The sequence below is a fragment of the Sinohyriopsis cumingii genome, chromosome 6 (assembly GCF_028554795.1).
Source record: "Sinohyriopsis cumingii isolate HCF-2022 chromosome 6, ASM2855479v2, whole genome shotgun sequence".
Classification (NCBI taxonomy): Eukaryota; Metazoa; Mollusca; class Bivalvia; order Unionida; family Unionidae; genus Sinohyriopsis; species Sinohyriopsis cumingii.
The window spans coordinates 23,594,572-23,619,183 of NC_142966.1; the positions used below are offsets into that span (position 1 = coordinate 23,594,572).

Consider the following 24,612-nt stretch of genomic DNA (forward strand, 5'->3'; position numbering starts at 1 on the left):
AAAGAACATAAAGTTTACATGTGAAATACAAAAAAACATCATAGGTTGATTTATATACGTTATTGTATGATAGTTAAATCAATAAAAAAAGTTCATGGCTTGATTTATATATGTTATTGTATGATAGTGAAATCAATAAAAAAAAAGTCATGGCTTGATTTATATATGTTATTGTATGATAGTGAAATCAATACAAAATAATCATGGCTTGATTTATATATATTACTGTATGATAGTGAAATCAATACAAAATAATCATGGCTTGATTTATATATGTTATTGTGTGATAGTGAAATCAATACAAAAACATCATGGCTTGATTTATATACGTTATTGCATGATAGTGAAATCAATACAAAAAATCATGGCTTGATTTGTATATATTACTGTATGATAGTGAAATCAATACAAAAACATCATGGCTTGATTTATATACGTTATTGTATGATAGTGAAATCAATACAAAAACATCATGCCTTGATTTATATACGTTATTGCATGATAGTGAAATCAATACAAAAAAATCATGGCTTGATTTATATATATTACTGTATGATAGTGAAATTAATAAAAACAAATCATGGCTTGATTAGTATATGTTACTGTATGATAGTGAAATCAATACAAAAACATCATGGCTTGATTTATATATGTTACTATATGATATTGAAATCAATACAGAAAAATCATGGGTTGATTTATATATGTTAGTGTATGATAGTGTTGAAAGTTGGTCATACTGGCCAGATTAACGAATATTTTCAAAATGTTTTTCAAAGATATATATATATATATAAACTTACGTTTTCATTAGTGTACACATCTAAATCTTTTTTTGGTTAATAAAGATTTCAATGCAATAGTTCATCTATATTTTGTTCCAGAAATTTATGTAAAACTAAATTAAAGCGCTGAAAATCGTTTACACTCTCTTACTATGCATGTGAAAACAGTAATGGCTACTACAATAAACCAGGTATATGTTCCAATGTTTTTATGTTTCACATGGTCCGAAGCCTGGAATCATTCCATAATTTGGTCCGAATTAGCCAATGTCCAGTTGAGTCAGGGACCGAATGAAATAAAAAAAAAAAGAGTTTTACACCGATTTTACCTCGTTTTAGGTGATACTTTTATAATTGTAAAAAAATTTACTTGGCCTCATGTGTAATGTTTAGTTTTAAGTTTTTTTATCTTTTTTATAGCTTTTAGTTGCTTTTTTTTTTCTCCTGTAGTTTGCTTGCAGCTTTCACTTACTCTGATTTCTTCGCTGTTCTTGTACGTGGTTCCCTATATTTCGAATTAGTTGCGAGTAAAGTGTGTGTGTGTGTGTGTGTGTGTGTGTGTGTGTGTGCTTCCGTTGCATTAGCACTTATCGTATACGTGTGCATTCTGCACTTTTTGCATAGTATTGTCCACCTCTTTCTACATTTAAGATATACGTTCACGCAAAATGATATCTTAAGTGTGCATTGGAAAGCCATTGAGCATGTATATTTTATGACTACCTGTAACACTGGTCTACAGCCAAAATGCTTCCAAAATAAATACAACCACACTCCACTAATTCTGGATTACTGAAAATGAATGTGATGCTTAAAATTGTTTATTGGCTCTAGTTTTACAGGTATGGTACTGGGTCAGTGTAAACGACCCTTGACTTAGAAATGGCGGAGGATAAGTGAGTTATAAGAAGAAGGGATCTCAAATTAAAATATAAATGACCAAAATACATCTTTGACTGGATCTATGAATCAATCTATAACTGGGTTTGGTCAGTACTTGCTTTATAGGCAAAACAATGAATGATGCAACCTGAAGCTGGTATTGTGTCATATATGATTTGAATTGCATCATGTTATTCATAGAAATCATGGATGATGCAATCATAACTAAGCTTATATCACTCTGCTGAACAAATTGCCCTATACCAGCTCTATAAATCATACAGTGTCGTGCTCTCTTACTTGTCAGTGTTTGATTTTGTAAAGGTACACATTTCTGTTTAGCTAAAGTGAGCCGAAATGCCTCGTACTTGTATGAACAATAAAGATAACTTCTGCTCTTTGTGGTGAAGTGAATCTTGCTGCACAAAAGCGCAGTATAACCATTATGATTAAGAAAGCCTATCACCTTTATTTTGGCTGCAAAATTGGAGATCAGGACAAGATGTGGGCCCCACACAAATGTTGCAACACTTGTGCAACAAATCTTTACCAGTGTTGAACAGGAAGAGTAAATATATGCCTTTTGCAATGCCAATGATTTGGAGAGAGCCAACAAATCATATCAGCAATTCTTACTTCCGGATGGTGCTTCCAGTTGGGAAAGGAGTGTCAAAGAAGAAAAAGTGTACTGTGCGTTATTCAAACATTCCATCAGCTATACGCCCAGTACCGCCGCAGAGAAGGAGTGCCGGTTCCTGATGCACCAGAATCATTCTGACCTGAGTCAGACGAGAAAGAGGAAGAGAATGAAACTTCTAGTCCTGAACCATCAGTGTCACATGACCCATATTTTCTCCCATCCTCCTCCTCTGAACCACACCTCATAACACAAGGTGAACTGAATGAACTTGTCAGGGATTTGGAACTAGCCAATAGTAAGGCAGAGCTGTTGGGCTCCAGACTACAGCAGTGTAATCTCCTGGCAGATTTCCATGTTCCGTCACAGTCAAAGGGATCTGGTCCCATTCTTCTTCATGGAAGGTGATCTTGTAGCCTGCAACAGCACCGATGGTGTGATGGCAGCCCTCAACATAATTCATGGTCCATATGAGTGTAGACTGTTCATTGATTTATCGAAGACGAGTCTTAAATCTGTTTTGCTGCACAATTGCAATGTTTTGCCATCAATTCCAATAGGTCATGCAGTAGATATGAAGGACACTTGTGAAAATATTAAACAACTTTTGAGGTGCATAAACTATGAGCAACATCAGTGGTAGCCTTGTGGTGATTTGAAGTATCTTGCTTTACTGCTTGATCTGCATACTGGATACACAAAGTACTGCTGTTTTCTCTGTAAATGAATAGTTGTACTAGAGATTCCCACTACATCAAAAGAGATTGGCCACTCCGACAGTCACTGGAGCCTGGGAGTAAGCATGTTCAGCATCCACCACTTCTTGAATCAAGGAAAATTGTGTTACCACCCTTGCACATCATGCTGGGTCTGTTGAAGAATTTTGTCAATGTCATGGACAAAACACAAGCAGCTTTCAAGTATATCCTTGGAAACTTTCAAAGGTTTAGTGAAGCTGAGATAAATGAAGGTGTTGGTCCTCAGATTCGTAAACTTCTTCGAGATGATGCATTTGACCGTGGCAAGGAAAAGACGGCATGGAAAGCCTTCCAGTTAGTGGCAACAAATTCTTTCGGAAACAACAAGGCAGACAAATACAGGGAGTTGGTGGAAAACCTCCTCAAGGCATACAAAAGTCTTTGTTGCAAAATGTCATTAAAGATTCTTTTTTTTTCAAGTCGCATCTGCATTTTTTGCACCGAACTGCTGAGCAGTGAGGGACGAGCATGGCGAGCGATTTCACCAGGACATTGCAACAGTGGAGAAACGCTATGAGGACAAATGGAGCTACATGTATGCGGCATGATGCCCCAGTGCTCGACATCACTATAAACTGCCACACTGCAGACATCATAGCGATATGACTGAAATAATTTTAAAGCTACGTTAAAGATCCAAATCACACACACACACACACATAAACAGGACAGGTTAAAAATTATCATGTAAAGCAACCAAAAATACACGGTTTACAATTTATGATAAAAATTCAACTATCTATACAATATACATAGACATAAAATATAAAAACTTAAATATCTTGGAAACAGTAGCCAATATGTTGTTTTAATTGCCATATTTGAAATCATTACATGAAAGTCAATAATAATAATAATAATAATAATAATAACACATTTTATCTATGAAGCAGACGACTTCTAAAAAATTGTAGCCCAGTGTTATTGTAGAGTAGAATCTATTCACGTAACTTGATTTCTATGCATTGCAATTTTAAATAAAATTATTAATGGGAGGTGAGTGCAGGGGTATCTTTAGGCTGACATCTAGTTAGTTACTTATTCCTTTATTCCTTCAATGTCATATGAAGGCTTCTTAAACTCGTAAATACTCCACATAATTCTCCCGTAAGGACGTGATAACCACACAAGAGAAATCACTAATTTCACACTTATATAGTTTTTTGTGGTTTCACGTTTACTTGAGTCATTAGTGAGCTTTTCGAATCCAAATACTAATCCTTTACACCATGAACCGTAAGACAAGAACCAAACACATAACACGACTAATTAATCCTATATCAAATTACTAAACATGTATACCTACCAATATCCTAAACCCTTCCTAAAAATAGTCCGTGATCTGTTTGCTTTATACAGCTAGTACCAAAAGAACGCTCGTATTTCTCCAATCGGGTTAGAATAACAAAAGTGCATGCCCTGAAGAGCTGTCATCTGGAATAACAAAATGGTAACTAATTACATACTGAACTGGGAATAAGGAATACATAGCCAACTGGGTTCGAATAAGAAATAAGTATTCAAATATATGTGAAAATGGTTGAATCGGGAATAAGCAAGTGATTAAGTATCCCTTATTGAGCCGGGTATAAGGAATAAGCAACTGATTAAGTATCCCTTAGTGAGTCGGGAATAAGGAAAAAGCAAGTGATTAAGTATCCCTCATTGAGTCGGGAATAAGGAAAAAGCAACTGATTCAGTATCTCTTATTGAGTCGGGAATATTGAATAAACAACTGATTAAGTATCCCTTATTGAGTCAGGAATAAGTAACCAATTTGATTTCAGTCATTAATCTTAAGTATCAGCCAGCTATTACGCATGTAAATGTTAACACTGCATGAAATTGGTCAGTAAAATCTCCTCATGTAAATCGATTTATCTACAATGAATGTTCACAGAAAAATAAAGTGGGTTGGGGTAAAGGTTTTGGGAATTAATTTTACCATAGAAACACGATTTTAAAAATAAATATACAGAATAAACCTATGCTTATATATATGTCCGACTGCACACGTTGATTATTTTATAATTATAGTCAGTAAAATAGCCCCAACGAGCTAATGTTTCTTATTACATAAATGTATTTCATACTGAAAATAAAATTTGTCTACGTCTCTCTCTCTCTCTCTCTCTCTCTCTCTCTCTATATATATATATATATATATATATATATATATATATATATATATATATATATATATATATATATATACTGTTTGTTATTAACGGGACGTAAATCTTTCGTTGACACAGTTAATGTTCGTTTGATTTACCGGTGTCTAAGTAATTTCTCTACGAGGATTAAAGGTTTCAGTGTCCACGTTCTTTATTAGTGTTAGGGCTCTTCTAAGTACGGTTTTCAAAGTATTATTTATTATACTGTTATATTGATTTAATCCGATTTACTTCACTGAGCATCTGGCCACTTTCTGTTAAATTTATACTTCGTCAAATTCGATCATCAGATTTTCTTTCTTTCTTTCGAGCTAGTTGTAACTCACCAGTCATTGTTATCGAGCCCTCATATGACAATGTTATTACATCCTGGATAAGATATTCTTTCAGTCACATACAGTAGGTTATGTCCATTTCAAACAAATTTAAAGGGGATTTTAGGATGAAAATTGCCTTATCTATTGCTGTTTAAGAAGAAGAAGAAGAGTTTCAAATTTAACGGTAAAGTCGAATATTTATGGAAACAAAACCTAACCGGTCTAGTCATGATCATTAATATGAAACGGGTCAGACCTAGTAGCGAGCGAAGTTTGCTGCCATTGTGTGTCCGGAATGAGGTCGCGTAACGTCATCGAGATAGGTGTATTGTGTCGAGTGCGTGTGCAATTTTAATGTTTTGTTCGAAATAATGTTTTAATATTGATGTTGAACAGGTTAGCGATCTTAGAAATGGTGAATATGCCCCATGACCGAGAAAATAATCTGATGAACGTTACGAACACTTAATTGTCCTTGGTTTTCTTTTCTCTCTTTACTGAGCATGCGCAAAATGTATGCAGATAATGCCGAAGACATTACGTCCTATTACCTCGTTACTACTTAGAAAACATACCTAAAAGTAATTCATTCATCATTATCCAAAACCTCACTTGAACAATGCAAAATTTCATAACTGCATGTAACTGAATGTTTTCTCGGGCAGGAGGAGATGTGGAGTGAAGTGGAAAAGTTGAATTGTCATGAGTGTGTGTGTGATTGTGATTTTTAACGTAGCTTTAACAAGTTTTCAGTCATATCGCTACGATGTCTGCAGTGTGGCAGTTTATAGTGATGTCTAGCACTGGGGCATCATGCCGAACACATGTAGCATGATGTCCCACCCAGTCACATTATCCTGACACCAGGCCGACCAGTCCTAACACTAACTTCTTAATGGTGTGCGCCTAGCGAGGTAGCTGTTAGTACCATTTTTGTAAGTCTTTGGTATGACTCGGCCGGGGATTGAACCCACGACCTCTCGCTTCCGAGGCAGACGCTCTAACCACTAGGCCATTCGAATCGGTTTGTCATGAGTGACGAAGCCACGAGTGACAATACAAAATGTTTCCATTTCACTCGTGAAATATTTCTTTATATGTACTGACAAAAACGTAGGTTATCTTGTTATTATATATATATATTTATTAAAGCAAATAGCTCACATTTTCAATCCTGCCTCAATGCAATAGAAGGCGGAATTGTTACATCGATAAAAAGGAGTTCCGACGTTGTAGAATAATTTTAGGATAGCAACTTTTTTGCAAATTTAGATCGTACCGATTTTTATTTTAGTTAACACACTTCTAGTGCGGATTGATACAGTAAACACTGCGAACATTATTGGGGTAGGAGTATTATGGCAGCATGACAGAACGTTCCATCATGCTTAGAGCGTAACATCATTAAACAAAAGATTTTAATGACTGAGTTTATTTGTAAGGACTTTGTCTGTGATCTGTTTTTTTTTTTTATCTGTGCATTCAGACGTTAACTGTTGTCTATTGACATGATTGTATTCTATTCCGGTAAGATGCGCTGCGCCCTAATTTCGACTTTGTCACTTAATTGCGGTTGCCAGTATGCACTAATCAATGCCTGATCTCGCCTTCGTCTTCAGACACGATCATGATTTTGATGAGAGTTAAAATCACTAATTAAATATTCTTATTACTATATGTAATCAAGAGTTTTTATTACTACATGCATATTTAATTACGAGGTTTTATTACTACATGGATATGTAATCAAGAGGTTTTATTACCATATGTAATCAATACGTTTTATTACTATATGTAATCAAGAGGTTTTATTACTATATGTAATCAAGAGGTTTTATTACTATATGTAATCAAGAGGTTTTATTACTATATGTAATCAAGAGGTTTTATTACTATATGTAATCAAGAGGTTTTATTACTATATGAAATCAAGAGGTATTATTGACATATATAATCAAGAGGTTTTCTTATAAGTGTTTTTCATTTGTCGTTGAGTGTAACAGCTATACGATAACCAAGTTTAGTCACTGAGAATTAGCTTGATTCTTGTGGAAAAATAATTATAGAAAAGTTAATACTTCAAGTCTGCTTTTTGTATTAGTTTCGGGTTCATTTTTATGTAATTTGGACGGCGCGATTTACTCATTACGTAAATGTATACTAGATGGTCAGCAATGCTGACACATTTTAAGATTTGTTCATTCTGATGGGAAGAGGGAGAGAAAGGGTGGAGAAAGAAAAAGAGAAGGAAAAGAAGAAAAACGAAAGTAGACCGAAATATGGAAATACGGGTCTGAAGAGCATACAAGAGGACATGTGTACTTCCTGAATGGAAAATGTAGTTCCAGACAGTGGCGCGCGCATAATTATTATTTTTTTTTGGGGGGGGGTATGTAGTTGTCAGCTATTAAGTTTTACGGATGTAGACCAAAAAATATTTAGAGGTGAAATCGGGGAGGGGGCGGACAAGTGCCCTCCCCCGCCCCTATGTAAGGGCGCCCATGGTTCCAGACATGATATCACCACTGTAATGATATCATTTTTCTCCCAGTGATATATATCACCATCTCATTATGAAATAACAAAGCCTCTTTATCAGTTCGTGTTTGCATGACGTTAGCGGTTTTCGTGAAGTGAATGTTCAAAAAAAGGGTTCATAAGCATGACGCGGTAGTAGTATACTTACGGTACTGCTGTTTTTAGACTGCAAGGGATATAGCTTTAATATATGCCTTGTTTATTGAATCTAAAGACCTCGCTTCACAAGCAAGCTTTCGATCTTGCTAAAGTTTGATCATTATTATTGTTGTCAGTAAAAGGGTCAAGTGGGGATAAGAAAAATTCATCGATTTTACTTGATACGTCTCATTTAAAGAAATGCATCTGTAGAATTTATTCAGCACTTGCTGTCAATTCATAATATTTTTCAAAAATTTAGGGGCCAGCGTCAACACAACTTTAGTCTTCAACACCAGAAAATGGAAGCGGTTCACGAAACGGCGAAATCCGGATTCACTCAGGTAGAAATCTTTACCTGGACTTTTTTTCATAAATGTACATCAGTCAAAGTGTTGAAATTGGTGATCTATGCAAGAACTCATTTCCTACGTTTGAGCCGCCCTCGGTGCCCTTAATTTTTTTTTTGAGAGTATCAAAACAATTCATTGGACTAACACATTACACACAATGTTGGTTTTTACGAATTGATGAGCTCCAAAAGGGCCAGAGGTCATTCGGAGTACATCATTCATATAGAAGGGATTTTGACAGTTACACCTGTAAACAATTACACCTGTAAATATACAAGTATGTTATATACAAAAAATTGATGTTTCCTTTAAATTGAGACTAAATTGATTCTTGCCTTTTCTTCCTTGGAAAATTTCTGTTACAAATGTGAACATGAGAATAATGCATTTCTACCCCGAATGACCGCTGACCTTACGCAAGTGGACATGATTAATACAAAGTGGCAATTTTGGCCATTTTTTACATGCACTGGTCCAGGTACATGAGACGACTTACTAACCAACCATGCAGTATAGATTAGAACAAAGAAAATATCGTTCTTACCAACATTCAGACATTTCATAGGTAAACGTTTATATGATACACCATTTATTCTTTAAAAAATATGCTACATGCGTAAACTCCATAAACTTGCATGCAGGAAGGATACAATACTAAACGATTTTTCCCCTATCAGTAAATCGTCTGCTTGAAGTTTGGCTTGTTTTAGTTTTGTGGGCTGAACTCCACTTTTCAGCATAGGATCTGCAATACTTGGTGATATGTATATTTTGTGCAGGAAGAACCCGGGAAGAACCATCTACCCAAGGGAAGCTTCTGGCAAGCGTTTTCATATTCCCACGTTGACCTAGCCAAGATTCGAACCTAAGAGGACAGAAATGTTAGTGTTGTATAAAGGGGAGCGCTTTGCAGCCCTCGGCCCACCGGAACCACCTGGTCAAAATATATTTATCTGGAGCATTGAGAGTCTTTGACACATAGTAAACTGAAACAACTGCTGAACATGTGTCTCTTTTGGGGATATTTTTTGTTGTTGCTTTGTTTTGGTTTCGTTTTGCTTTGGGCTTTAGTTATTGTTTGTTCGTTTGTTGTGTTTTGACTGGTGCGTTGGATGGTGGGTTTAATAACCTGAAGGGATTCCAATACGGACGAACCCAGACTTCCATCTTAGTAGGATACACACACGAACCCCTTCTTCGTCCTAAAAAAATATGGATACGGACTAGTTTGATGATATTTGCTTGGAAGATTATACTTATTTTAAAGTTGGACCCCGAGTGGCCGAGTGGTCTGTCTGTGTAGGTTCGAGTCCAAGGCTCGGCTAGCGTGGGTACGTGGGAAAGCCTGTCAGTAGCTTCTCGTGGGTCGGTGGTTCTTCCCTGGATTTTCCATGGTTCTTCCTCCACCAGTTATACTGGCCGCTATGTATAACCTATCTTGTGCTGAAAAATGGCGTTAAACCCTAGAACAACAACAACAACAACATTTTAAAGTCAGTAACATTTACAATTCTTAGATGTTTTGCCGCGGTGGCTCAGTGGTTAGCATGTTCGACTCACGACCACTGCCCCCTACTTTTTATGTTAATTTTCATTGCTTGTAATTGCAGGGAAATGAATACGATAAGGCGAGGCCCTCGTATACCGACGCTATTGTCCAAGAGGTTTTATCTGCATTCAAGGACACGGAAGAGCACAGCAAAGGTATTAATTACATCACTTGGTAAATATATCGATCATCAGTTGAACAATGGATTGACTGATCGGTAGATAAATTGATTAACTTATTGCTCCAGCGAGCATTGAAAATTCTTTTTTTTCTCCTCCAGCATATTAATTCTTTATGAGTAGGATTGATCAGTGTAAGTTGTCTGATTATATTCATATTGACCTTGATCGATCGATTACTTGATTAATTGATCTATCGAAGTATTGATTTGACCTTTCACTTACTTTTATTTACTCGCACGCTTTTCTGGCAGTTGTAAAAATGGAACAAACTCTGCATACCAAAAGCCTTTAATACTCAGAGACGAAAGAAGAACAAACGAAGGAGGGATCCCCGAATATCATGTAGTGTAACAACGAGAACAAGGCAGGGTGGGTAATGCAACTTACGATGAAGGCTCCAACCCAACCATCTTTTACTTCTGTCGGCATTTTTACACTGCATGATACTGTGGACTCCCTGTGACTTTATTTAATCCCGTGTGGACAATGTTTGTTACTTTCCCAGAAAGAAAGTATTCTTTCTTACAACAGATCGGGAAATGTTAAATCAGTTAGCTGCGTTGCACGACAGCGGTTCATGGTGGCACAGCTATCACTGAAAATGAAATCGTAGGCTGGAGAATCTTTAAGTTGCAGTATTTTCTAACACTAACAGCATTCTTTTTTTTAAGGAGCAGACTTGTCAGCAATTTGCCATTAGCCATATTCCCGACAATTATGCAAAAGCCTTTATGAATCCACGAGATGAGAGAAGAAACATATTTCATATTGGAATATGTACCATATTATGTAAATAGGTACATTTATGAACACTTTCGTTTATTGATAAAACATTGTCGTTTTCTTTTTGTAAGCAACATATTGAGTAGCTAATACTTTATACTTTTAGAATATATATTAAGATCATTACTTGCAGGTGGCTTTCTGACCTTGTAAGTGTCTAAAAGCATATTATGAATTTGATGGAAAATTTTATTAAGCTGACAGAGTATTTCCAGAAAATGTTTATTGCGACATAGGTCAAGAGTGGAGATAAATAAAACTGTTTAGTCATGGTTATTTATTTCTAATCTTAACATCAGTCTTTAGAAGAATTAATTTTGCTGTCTTAAGTTCAGATGATTTAATTAATTTTTTTAAATTTACTATTTGGAATAACAAAGTGCTTGTTTACTTTTGGGATTAAATAGCTATTTTGGAAAATATTGTGAATTTCTTTAAGAATATTTTGGATTATATCATTGTGATACATCAAGACCGTTTGTAAATCAACACTTTTCCACTGGAATTCATTTGGAACACTCTATTCTCTTGGACCTGTGATAGAATATTTAGGACAGTTTGGGATTTAACTCACAATACTGTGAGTTTTTTGTAACTTGTAACTTTATATTATAATAACATTAGTACCAACACTCTAGACAATGTGTACCTTATAAATAATCTGATAACATTAGTATCAACACTCTAGACAACGTGTACCTTATAAATAATCTGATAACATTAGTATCATCACTTTAGACAACGTGTACATTATAATAACATTAGTACCAACACTCTAGACAATGTGTACCTTATAAATAATCTGATAACATTAGTATCAACACTCTAGACAACGTGTCCATTATAAATAATCTGATAACATTAGTATCAACCCTCTAGACAACGTGTACATTATAAATAATCTAATAACAATAGTATCAACACTCTAGACAACGTGTACGTTATAAATAATCTGATAACATTAGTATCATCACTTTAGACAACGTGTATATTATAATAACATTAGTACCAACACTCTGGACAATGTGTACTTTATAAATAATCGGATAACATGGGTATCAACACTAGACAACGTGTACATTATAAACAATCTGATAACACATTGTTTTAAAGCAAATTTTTATGAGTTCTTTGACCGAAGCTTTGAATTTTTCATATTTTCTAAAATTTACTTCCAGACTTCATTTGTAAGGCCGATATTTTGGAACTGGGGGCAGGAACCGGGAAATTTACACAGAAGATTTTGCCTTTACTGGAAAAGGTAGGAAAAGAAAAACAATACTTCGATATGTTCCTTGATAAATCACATTCTCAACCTTTCCCATGGTTGTGCCAAAATCCCGCAAATACAGTAGAAATAAAAACAACAAAATCAGTGATACAATATGCATATAATATTCAGTTATATTGAATTTTAAGTATATCTGTAATTTCTTGTGTGGCCAGATGTTTCGAAACGTTATCCTGAATATATACAAACTTTATTTGTCTCAATTTTCATTTCTTTGTATTTTTGGGGTAACTGAATGGACATTTTTAAGCGCTTATATAATTACCAAATGTCATGTCTGATATGCATTCAGAATTGCCGTTATCTTGCCACGGAACCAAGTGAAGGATTTCTTGCCAAACTAAAAGAAAACTGTCCAAATATAGAGGCACAGATTGGGTCTGCAGAACATATTAGTCTACCTGACAATTCAGTAAAGGTAAGTATTGACACTAGACTTTTCGGAAATGCTTAGTGATCATTGCCACCACTCTCTAACATATATATTATGCTATGTCATTTTGATGCGAAAGAATAATGATGAATCCAGACAAAATGGTGTGTTGTCTGATGAAAACAGGAATAGCACTTTTATGTAAGAATTTTAGGAATCTAACCTAGTAATTTTACCCATTCATCAGTGATTTGTCTGATGAAAACAGACATGGCACGTTTTATGTATCAATTTTAGAAATCTAACCTAGTAATTCCTCCCATTCATCGCTTTTTGCGTTCTTGAAACAAATTGCTAAAGGGGCGAATTAGTTGCTACTGTTTAAAAAAAAGGAACCGTCATAGCTAAGTAATATAATATGCATGTAATATGGAATAGGCCTAATAAGGTCTCACGCTGCAATATTTTTGAAATGCCAAGGTTAGAAATCAGATATGGTGAAATGTGTTTCTACGCATATTGCAAACAATTTTGTCCAAATGATAATGGAGAAAGAAGAAGCAGCGACTCCAGAGAACTGTCAATGATTTTAAAACATTTTTCCTGCGAAGTTAGAAGCTGCGTAATAGGTTTGTGCAGAACCAATATTTCCGCACATTCATTGAGCAGACAGTTTTAATTGTCTTTGATTATGCTTCTAATGGGACATACTAGATAAAAACTATCAATAATTAAATAAATTCATAATTCTTGTCTTTTCCTGCGCTTTGTCCGTCCCATCTCTTCTTCCAGAATGTGATTTGTGCTCAGTGCTTCCACTGGTTTGCCACTGAAGTCAACCTGAAGGAAATTCACCGAGTTCTAATACCTGGGGGAAAATTAAGTATGTTCTGCTTTATACACACCCTCTTTGTTCGGTTCAGGTCTTTGAATGCCAGTTTTGCCAAAATACCGTGAATTGAGTTTTGCGAAAAGATAGATTTGTCTTTGTACATAAATTTTTGACTTGGGAAGAGCTATTGTTTCCGCAGAAGGATCGTTATTTGTTGTGTCCTATGGTTGGAGGTAACTGTGAAATCCACGGAAATCCCCAAAAAATAATGAATCTGCAGTACTTCATATTTAGTACCCTTTAGGTCGCAGTTTGTAGTGATTTTGGGATTAAACATAGAGACCAACACTGTATCACCAAATGTTCTCAAACGTTTAATTTTCCTGATGCATGTTTAAGTTTTGAGTTTGTACATTTACTCTTACTGTAAAGAGTCAAACTTTGGGGGAAATGAACATGGTTGTAAGACCTCTTCCAGTATCTGTTTCGAATTGTTCTTATTTTATATTTGATTTGATGTCATAGTTTTTACGCATTGCAAGGAATGATATCGAGTATGCAGACTGAGTAACAGATTTTCATTTGTTCATAAAAATCATTATGAATTGCATGACAACTTTATGGTCATAATGAACACTCATCAGCCATAATTGCTTTCAGACATGACCAATGGGCATTCGAATATTGAAATTTAACTGCAGTGGTATTGGCCTTTTACTAAAATCTCCAAGTATTTGAATCAAGAAATATCACAAAGTTTGAATCCAGACTGAATATTCTTCAATATCAGGTATTGCAGAATATTCAGTCTGGATTCAACTTTTTTTTTAAAATCAGAATACAGATAGAATAACCAAATTTCCGAAGCAGCTGAAAAAAAATCGATTTCTTTAGTTTGGAATCTTGAGATTAAAAGTCATTTTTTATGCTTACGCAATTTAATAACTAAAGTCTGAAAACCTATTTGCATTTGTTTCAGTAATGGTATGGAATCACAAAGACTGGAGTGTCCCGTGGGTGAAAAAGATAGAGGACATTCTTAAGGAATTCTACAAAGGGGTACCTAGGGCACTAAACTATGACTGGAAAACGGTTATTGAAAACTTCAAGGGATTTGCTTTGAAGGACCACAGAATGTTACCAGGTGTTCATTTTCAGGCAAGTTAATAAAAATTAACATTCCAGTATGATGCAATTGTTATTTATACCTTCAGAAACTTTGTTATTTTCATTCGATCACATAAGTGAACTTTTCCGAGGTTGGGATGGGAAAAGAGTACAAACGGGGGTGGCTGACGAAGCAGTTGCCCTGGGCGCCAGAGGTCTTGGGGCGCCAGAACTACGGGATCCAGATGTCTTAGGGCGCCAACACAACTTTGGGCCCTCATCGTCACCCCATGCGCCATTTACCCTTAGTACGCCACTGGGTAGAGCTACTCATATTGAAAAATGGTAGGTGGTTCAGCTTGAAGTTTTGGACCCCTAAAACGTTTCAAACAGATTTTAACACCCCATTGAAGCCAGACACTTTGATTTTAAACAACTGTGTCAATACAACAAGAACTAATCTGACGAAAACACCTTGGAATATTAGCTGAAGAATGAATGATGTTGCCACAGGTATCATCATGTCTCCTTGTTATTTAATCCCTTTCATTTCTGACTTTAATTTACCTGGTGAAATAACATTCTACTATTGCTTTATGTCCTTGCCAGACACACGAATAGACGACACTCGGATCCAAAAAGTAACCCCGTTTCAGATTGGACCGAAATCCTTGGTCCTAACTGTATACTGCCACTTAAGTATTGAGTGCACCGAATCACCTACCGTCCACCTCCACCCCGTAAATTGATTAATGTCAAAAGCACTTGGAACATTGACCACCCAACGTCCACACCCACACCGTAAATTGATTACTCTCAAAGGCTATTGGAACACTTACCACCTAACATCCATCCCAGCCCCAAGTTTGATTACTCTCAAATGCAATTGGAACATTTACCACCTACCGTCCACCCCCACGCCGTAAATTGATTAATGTCAAAGGCAATAGGAACATTTACCACCTACCGTCCTCCCCCACCCCCAAAACGGATTAGTCTCAAAGGCAATTGGAAAACTTAGTGACTTTGCAACCTATTCTCATTGGGTAGAGCTACTCTAAGTATCATTTAATGCATGGGTTAGTGGTCTCACCCATGCAAGTCACGCCAGGTATTCAAATAAATGTTAACCCAAAAATGATCACCGCCCTCGAAGTAAATCTTCCTCTAATACATTTAATCTTTCGATACGTACAGGGGATTGTATAAAATATTTATTGGTTTACATCAAAATTTACTATTGCGCCCGATAATTTATTTTTTTACAAACCTTATTGCCTCTGACACTATATTATTTCATTCAGTTTAATTATATTCAAAACATATGATACTGGAACATATACACGCAAGAATTCTTTTTCAGGGATCATCAGACACCATAGTTGATCACTTTTCCTCAATTAGCGTGGTTTCCAGTTTGGACCCAGAGAGAAAAGCAGCAGTTCAAGACAAAATAAGGAGTATAATCCAAGAAGCTGACCTGGTATTTGATAAGATTACCCTACCAATGAAATCGGAGATCTATTGCTGCTACAAACAATGAAATCTGTCTCACCGATATTATATCAATTTTCACAGGTGCTTGCTCATTGTGAAACACAAGCTTCCTGTCTTGTAGATAGGAATAAACAATTTTATGCGCACAAGTTTATCAGTATATTTGATGATTTCTAATTTAGTCTCAATATATTCAATTTATCTAATAGGAACATGAATCAAAGATGCTGCGATTTTCATACCATTCTTTTTCTTTTTTTTTCCTTGATGGCGTTCTGGCTAGTATTTCTATACCATCCCCACCCCCCAAATAAAAAGATTTATGTAAAATCTTTGTATGTGGAACTTTATTCAGCATCAATGTGGAAGTTATTCCGAGTTGTGTCCGAACTTTCCCATCCTGTGTTTGTTATTCGAATACTCAAGGTGGGGTTGGAGATCAGAGTCCATCCCCCATTAAAAGGTTTGACTTCGCCAAAAACGTGTACTATCGGCATACGGTAGCCGCTTACGACCGTGCCTGAGAAAGTTAAGCGACCTTACATTGAGTCCTACATGCATTAATAGGTAGAAAATTATATGGTTCTCATACATAACAATTAAAACCTGTTTTTGTTCAGTAAAAAGTAACCACTAGAATGTTTAAAGTGTTGAAATAATGAATCACGTACTTTACTATTTCTCGAAATGCTTGCTCGTGTGCCGCAAATCTCTCGGACTATATTTTTCTCGAGGTCATCTATAAAACTATCACGTGATACAAGCAACTTATGAACGTAAAAAGTCTATTATATTTTGATTGCATTAGAATAAGCAGGCCACGAGATAATGTAACTAAACAATGCATTCCAGAGAATATATTCAATACTGGATTATCACCTCATATATTAGCTTATTTAAGTTATGTATAAGAAAATGCATGGTCGAATTATCGGTTTCATGTATCATGCTTTCAATTGTTTTCCCATAGACCTCAGTGCTAATGTTTTGTGAAATAAATATGTTTTCTATCCTACCTTGGCATACGTGTCACACACTGTCATAGAGAACAATGTTAGATTGTCATGACCCGTTCTGACATAGGACCCTCTCTTTCATACTATATAAGAGAGAAGGTACGTAACTTCTAAATACTTGGTTCCACCCAATTTTCCTTCTGCTATTTCCGTCTTTAAAGGCACATGACCATACTGTATGGCTTGTTTTACTCCTGAGATATTTTTCTATTCATCAAACCATATTGACTTCTCTGCGTTATACCAGACAGAAGTTACGAGCTCCGAAACGTGCGATTTTCGCGAATTTTGTCTCTTGGGACAAGTGCGAGCTCGTGTGAGAAACTGTGAAAAGAGCTACATGTACCATTTTTGCGACTCTACGATACATCCCTATTATTTTTCCCTATTATTTTTTAAAACTACCCAATATGCGGTATAACCTTTTGAGTCAATCATATTTCGTTATTGACGTGTGTGCCGCATAGTGGACATTTTTAAAAAAAATGATAGTCGCTTGTTTACGATGTGTGCAGTGAAAAAGACATTGTCTAATTCTTCCATGGAACAGGATTCCTAAAGTTGAATCGAGTTAATGGTAAGTAAAAATTTAATCTACCACTGTAATACGAACGGATGTATCGTAGAGTCGTAATTAAGCGTAAAATGCGTCAATCTACCGTAAAAGCTATGTCCGCGAGCGTTTCTCTGAGTACCTAAGTAAGTACCGAACTTGTTTTGATAACTGACTTCAGGAAGTATTTGTTGTATTGTTGCACTGAATTAAAAGCTCTCCCCCTTTGTATTACTGCGTTAATTATCTCTTTTGAATCAATTAAAGGGGGTGGAATAAAAGAAAAGTTGAAAGACACGATAATCCTACAAACTTAAAATCTAGCAGCCTCGGTCGTATGTCGGGTGAACTCACTCATTTGATCAATCGAACACTTATAAATGTTATTGTGTTATGTAACAGAAACTACCTTAAATTAACCGACTCTTTCATAACTGTGATCAAAGATAACAAGGCAGCCAAGCGAAATGAATAATTCGTAAAATAAAGAGCTTGATTTCACAGATATGGATCATTGTGGGCAAGTGAGTTTCAGAGAATTCTTGAACTGGCACTTAGAGATATCTTCTGTCAAGACGGAAAAAGAATAAACAGGGAAGGAAAACAGCAGAAACAGAAACACAACAATTACAAGGAAAAGAACAGGAAGACGGGAGTGATGGGCAAACGGAGTCAGAACCGGACACAGAAAACGACGCAGAACTTGAGGATGAAACCGGAACAACAATAGAATCTAGACAAACAAGTTACACAGAAACGGAAAGCACAATTCAATCGACAGTTACAAGCACCTTAGAAACCCAAAGTAATACACTTTAATCAGAGGGGGGTAGGGAAACCAGTGCCTCTCCAGAAGATTCACAACTAAACACGTAATAACATTTAATATAAAAACAAATCTAAACAGGTTAATTAATGTAAACAAAAACAACACCCTGGTAAGAGGCAGGAATGGAAGGAACAAACTTGCAACTCCTGTCTGTTAATGGGTATTAATAGAGAAAAGGTATACAAATTCCCAAAAGACTTAAACTATGACATATTGATGATACAAGAAATGCACAATGGATTTAAAGACAATATAAAAGTAGCAATTGAAAGTCATTTAGACGGGATTTTAATAACTAGTGATTATGAAAGTACAGACATTAAAGGGGGGGGTGGCAATTTTAATTAAAAATAAAAAGGGATTATCATGGGATAGAGTAGAAGTAGAAAGGTATTTTAAAGGTAGAATGATGCATGTAGTAATTGAAGAAATAAACATAATTAATATATATATGCCAGCCAACAGGGAACATAAGAAAGAATTTTTAGAACATTTAAATAAATATATAGAAAAATATGCGACAGGGAACCTTATCATAGGGGGAGATTTTAACTGGGTGGGAGATAATATAGACAGGGAGGGAAATCTGGCACCAAATGATATTAGGATCAAACCAGAAATGGAATATTTTATTAAAAAGTACAAACTAATAGATGTATATAGAGTACAAAATTTATTAAGAAAACAGTTCACTTACGAATATAAAACTAATAAAGGAAGTCGCTTAGATAAATTTTACTGTAATAATTATGATATAAATATACACAAAGAAACTAACATCACTGATCTTAAAATATCTGATCACAAACTCATAAATATGACTGTAACAATTAAAACTAGAATTAAATGGGGGAAAGGAAGATGGATGCTAAATAACTAAATCCTAAAAGACACAGATTTTGTACAAAATACCAAAAAAGAGATAGATAAACTTAAAAGTAGGGAAAATATATTATTAGAATGGGAAAAATTAAAAGTCAAAATTAAAAAATTAGCGATAGATCACTGTAACTTAAAAAGTAAGAAACTAAAAATGGAAAGAGAAGCGATTAGAAACCAACTGCAAAAATTAAATACTAATGATAGAGAGACCAATTTAAAAAACAGATTGGAAGAAATAAATAAAATAGAAAGCAGGGGTAGAGAAATCAGGGCAGGGAAATATACGGGGATATATAAAAAAAAGCAGAGGGGTTGTATAAAAGGGAGGAGAAAAGATTGGGGGGAGATAAAACTATGGATAAAATTAAAATCAACACAACAACAACAACAATAACAGAAAAAGAGGGAATTATGAAATACATTAAAAACTTTTATGCCACACTGTATGAATCGCAAACTATAGCAATGAATGAAACTGATAACTATTTAGAAAAAATACCTTGTAAAAAAATTAATCATGATTTTAAACAACTCTGTGATGATTTTATCACACAAGAGGAAATTTTAGAAAGCATAAATTTAATGAATAAGGGAAAATCGCCAGGAGGAGATGGACTCTCTGCAGAATTCTATATGACATTCTGCGGAGAGTTGTTGCCCATTCTCGAATGGTTATATAATAATATATTTGTAAAAAATATGGAAATGGCAGGGACGATGAAGGAGGGGATAATCGTTTTAATATATAAATGGAAAGGGGACAGGGAAGACTTGAAAAACTGGAGGCCCATCTCCCTCCTTAACACAGACTACAAGATTTTGAGTAGGATCCTAAGTAATAGACTCAAAAAGGGGATAGGGGATATAATAAATGTAAATCAAACTTGTGGGCCAAAAAATATGGATATCCAAAGTAATATATTAAACATAACTGCAATAATTGATTATTTACAAATTAAGGGACAAAAAGTTGCTATGGTACTTTTTGATCAGGAAAAAGCCTTTGATAGAATTGAGCACAATTATATACAAAAAGTCTTGGAAAAATTTGGATTCGGAGAACCTTTCCGAAAATGGATTAAAATACTATATAATAATATAACATCCAGAGTACAAAATAATGGAGCCATGACAGAACAATTTGACATAAAAAGATCAGTGCGGCAAGGGTGCCCACTATCAATGCTATTATACGTAATAGCCATCGAAATGCTGAGCATTAGCATAAAACTAAACAAAGAAATTAAAGGTATAAAAGTTCCAAATATTACAGATGAAGTGAAAATGCTACAACATGCAGACGATTGCACTAACTTTTTAGAGGACCAGAAATCCTTTGAGAACCTTATAAAGGAATATGAAAAATTCGGAAGAGCATCGGGGTCCAAAATAAATCATGATAAAACGGAAATATTAGAGATAGGTGACTGGCGTGGTAGGCATTCAAGCATACCAGTCCATGTATTCAAGGATACTGTTAAAGCACTCGGGGTGTGCTTTGGCAAAAACGAAGAGAAGGATAACTGTAAAAAAATGGAAAATGAGATAAAACGGAATGTCGATATCTGGGCACTTACGCCGTTATGTTTAATGGAACGGGCCCAAGTGGCCAAAACATATATGTATGTAAATCTTAATTATATTATGAAGTCGACCAACATAAGTAACATAATATTGAATAACATAGATAAAATTATAATTAAATATATATGGGATTTTAAACTACATTATGTAATAAAAGAAACTTTGTACAAAGCAAAAGAATTGGGGGGAATAGGGATACCAAGTCCCATAATTTTAAAAATTACCAATATTTTAAATAGATTTAAACGACTGAGTGACGAACCTAAATTACCATGGGAGGAAATATATATATATTTTTTTGGTTTCGTTTTGCGGAACAGGGAGGGGATATACAAAAATAATAAATTAATGAAACTATTGGAGACACCTAGGAAATTTAAAAGTATAAAGGATTTATTGATGAAATATAGAGATAAGAAAGAATTTTGGGACATGGACGAAAAACTCTCTTATAAATGGATTAGAAATGACATAACCAAAAATATACTATGTAAAGTAGAAAAAGAGAATTTATATGTGAACTGGAAAAAGGCGTGGGGGCACTGGACACAATTAGGATCTGTAAAAATACAAAGCCTCGCCTTCAAATACATGCATGATGCGTGGTTGACAGGTGAGGTTGCAGCGAGACGGCAAATGGTCAGAGCACCGCCAAAATGTCCATTGTGTAAAATAGGAACATTTAGTAAAAAACATCTAATCTTAAAATGTAGGGAAACGCAGAACGATAGGGAAAAGATTATAGATGAAATCAATAAAAATAGTTATTTTAAACCACAATGTCTACTATACCTTGATGGTGATTTTAATAAACAAATCTTATACAAAATCTCAAGTTATATTGTAAATAGTATAAAAAAGTGTGGGCCAATTAAGTTTTAACATAAGAAAATTTCAAGAGGGAAAGTACAGATAATGATGCCATGGGGCTAAGTCACATGGCGCCACGCGAAGTGAACAGGCCCATGGAAGAGTCTCGAAAGAAACCCTCTTGAAAATAATGTAAACCGGAGAGTTATCCCTTTGTCTCCAACTTACAAAAAAAATTTTAAAAAAATAAAATTGAAATTTTCCGATTGCAACTCAAATAAATTTTAAACTTTAATTTTTTTTTTTTTTTTTTTTTTTTTTTTTTACGCATTTGCGACGAACTTTTAGAGCATTTATAAGTTAAAGATAGACCTGCTCCATGAGAGAAAAACATACAAAATAAAAAAATGTGGATCTCTCCTGGAGCTCAGTCTCATCAAAGAAAGAAAGGTGATTCAAATACACTCATAAGAATCAATAAGATTCAAAAATTAAGGGGAAATCACCGATCTACAAAATTCAAAAATATGGACAGCCTTCCGATGTATTGGAAACACGGAATATAATAAGAAAACTGATACACTACAAGAATTTGACTTAAAAGCTATCCCAACAATAAAACAATATAGCATACATAACAAATAGCACAAACACATAACAAACACGGGATGTAGGAGACCCTAGCAAGGTCACAGAAAACGCATATTTAGGGAAAGTGACCCGAGAGGATAATCAAAATCACTCTCGGAGATACACCCCTATAGATACACTAGGAATGGAAAAATACCCGAACTCCTAATTCACTTTTGAAAAGAGGATGAAATAACACATTACAACAAATCAGGGGGTATACAAAGATACATAAAATTTAATTAATTAGGATGGGGGGGGGCATCTGTCTGGTGCCCCCCCCCCAAAAAAAAAAAAATTTAGAGATATCCTCAAGGATGATAAGAAGTTTCATTATTACTTACAATGAAATCACGACATCAATATTGTACTAATTGAACAATACAAAAATTGAGTTTCCATGTAGACAGTTGTCTCACAAAATATATAAAAAAAAGTCAAAGCGATTTTTTTCTTCAATTTTTGGAGGTCCACCGGTTACTCGCGCCTCGCTTATAGTGCTGTCTATGTTTGTTGACACCGTTGTGCGCGAGTTATCGAGGGAGACGTGTACCACCAACACCCAAACAAATTTTAAAAAATTAACAAATATAAAAAAATTACTATTGAAAACAACAATGCCCCATTTTGTGGTTCGTTTAGTAACCTATGAGAATTGATTTATTTCAATAGCTTTTAAGTCCTCCTCAGATAATTTCTCGAATCTTGCTTTTTATCCCTCAGCGGCTTCAAAATTTACTGGCCCAGTTCCCACGTTATTATTGTTGTTGTTGTGTATGGCCACGGTGACTGAGGTCATGGGGTGTGAGGGACTATATCAATCGCTGTTGGTCTGTTTCATTTTCAGCGTTTGTAACGTCGATCGCATTATCGTCAAATCCATCTTCATCTGCTTGAATCGCTGCTATTATATCTTTTAACTCCTTGTCATCTAATTGTTCAAAAAAAAATCCGCAGAAAATTGTAAAATCACCGTAATCGGCCATTTTGAGCGACTGTGCAGCAGACAAACGCCAAATTGTAAACTATGCATTTCAATCAAAGAATATTTGAAAAAGTATAAAAAGGGTATAATTTATATTTATTTGCTGAATAAAAAATTGTAAAGATGAAACAGTCGTTTTGCAATGATGTGTCTGCAATGTTTATTTATATTGCAAACAGTACAAAAACCGAAAGTAGTCCCAGAATTTATCGATATGCAAAAAATTCCAGATCAATATCACGTGACTTTACAACCAATCGTATTGCAGAAAATCCGTTTCATTTATAAAAATTGGAATTATATTTGATTAAAGGTTCACACATATATTTATATTTGTACATATGATTAAAGTTCTAAGGCGGCATATCCAGTAAGATTCCTTTTCTTTCCTGGTTTCGGAACTGGAGAACTTGAAACCAAGCGGTTTGAACCAAGAACACTAGAAAAAGACAGCCATGAACAAATAAAGTTATCTTTTTGCAACCGACACATTTTCTTTCAAATAATTCTCTAAATTTGTTTAATAGCCTATAATTACTACTATAAGAATGATATATCCGGGATACAATTTGCACTTACATAAATTTACATAAAATAATAGATGTCGCTATGGCTCATCAATTTCAAGGTCAATAAAAAATATTTTCCAGCATCTGCAACAAGTTGACATAAACTAGTTGAAACATAATACATTTAAAGGTTCCTGTAGAAACAGTCATGTAAAGTTTTGGAAACACAACGGTTTTTCTGTTTTCTGTTTCATTTCTTTGTTTTGTCATTGTTTTGTATTTGCCTTTGAAAATACTCAATCTAATTAGATACTATTTTTGCACTGTTCATTGTCAGTTTATTGCAACTATCTTAATCAATCTATGATTCACTGTCAGTTTATTGCAACTATCTTAATCAATCTATGACACGCATGATCCCTTGCTGGATCCAGTGCACTTGAAAGGACTGTTATTCGCCACATGATTTGTATTGTTTATATATATAAGTTTTACGTGGCTTAAAACTGTCATTGTATAAACTAGCAATGTAGAGTCGAAATGATTGATGCTATTTTGTTGGGGGGTGGGGGGCGCCATTTTTCTGCGCAAGATGGTCTATACATGGCGGCAAGT

At 35.0% G+C, this 24,612-nt stretch overlaps 1 protein-coding gene and 1 long non-coding RNA gene across 3 annotated transcripts in view; one reads left to right on the plus strand and one right to left on the minus strand.

Annotated features, from left to right (window-relative positions):
- The window catches only part of LOC149796487 (uncharacterized), a 65,861-nt gene extending 61,351 nt beyond the window's left edge, over nucleotides 1-4,510 (minus strand). Inside the window, exon 1 of the long non-coding RNA XR_016421704.1 lies at nucleotides 4,369-4,510. This is a non-coding gene — a long non-coding RNA (uncharacterized LOC149796487). The remainder of the gene's footprint in view (nucleotides 1-4,368) is intronic.
- LOC149796486 (uncharacterized) overlaps nucleotides 1-16,438 on the plus strand; it is an 85,574-nt gene extending 69,136 nt beyond the window's left edge. For both annotated transcript variants that reach the window (XM_089961200.1, XM_089961201.1), the window contains 7 exons: nucleotides 8,495-8,576; nucleotides 10,196-10,289; nucleotides 12,278-12,360; nucleotides 12,683-12,808; nucleotides 13,556-13,646; nucleotides 14,575-14,753; nucleotides 16,066-16,438. In XM_089961200.1, coding sequence (XP_089817326.1) covers nucleotides 8,495-8,576; nucleotides 10,196-10,289; nucleotides 12,278-12,360; nucleotides 12,683-12,808; nucleotides 13,556-13,646; nucleotides 14,575-14,753; nucleotides 16,066-16,245 — 835 coding nt within the window. In that variant the 3' untranslated portion in view covers nucleotides 16,246-16,438. The remainder of the gene's footprint in view (nucleotides 1-8,494; nucleotides 8,577-10,195; nucleotides 10,290-12,277; nucleotides 12,361-12,682; nucleotides 12,809-13,555; nucleotides 13,647-14,574; nucleotides 14,754-16,065) is intronic.
- The last annotated feature ends 8,174 nt before the right edge of the window (nucleotides 16,439-24,612 follow it).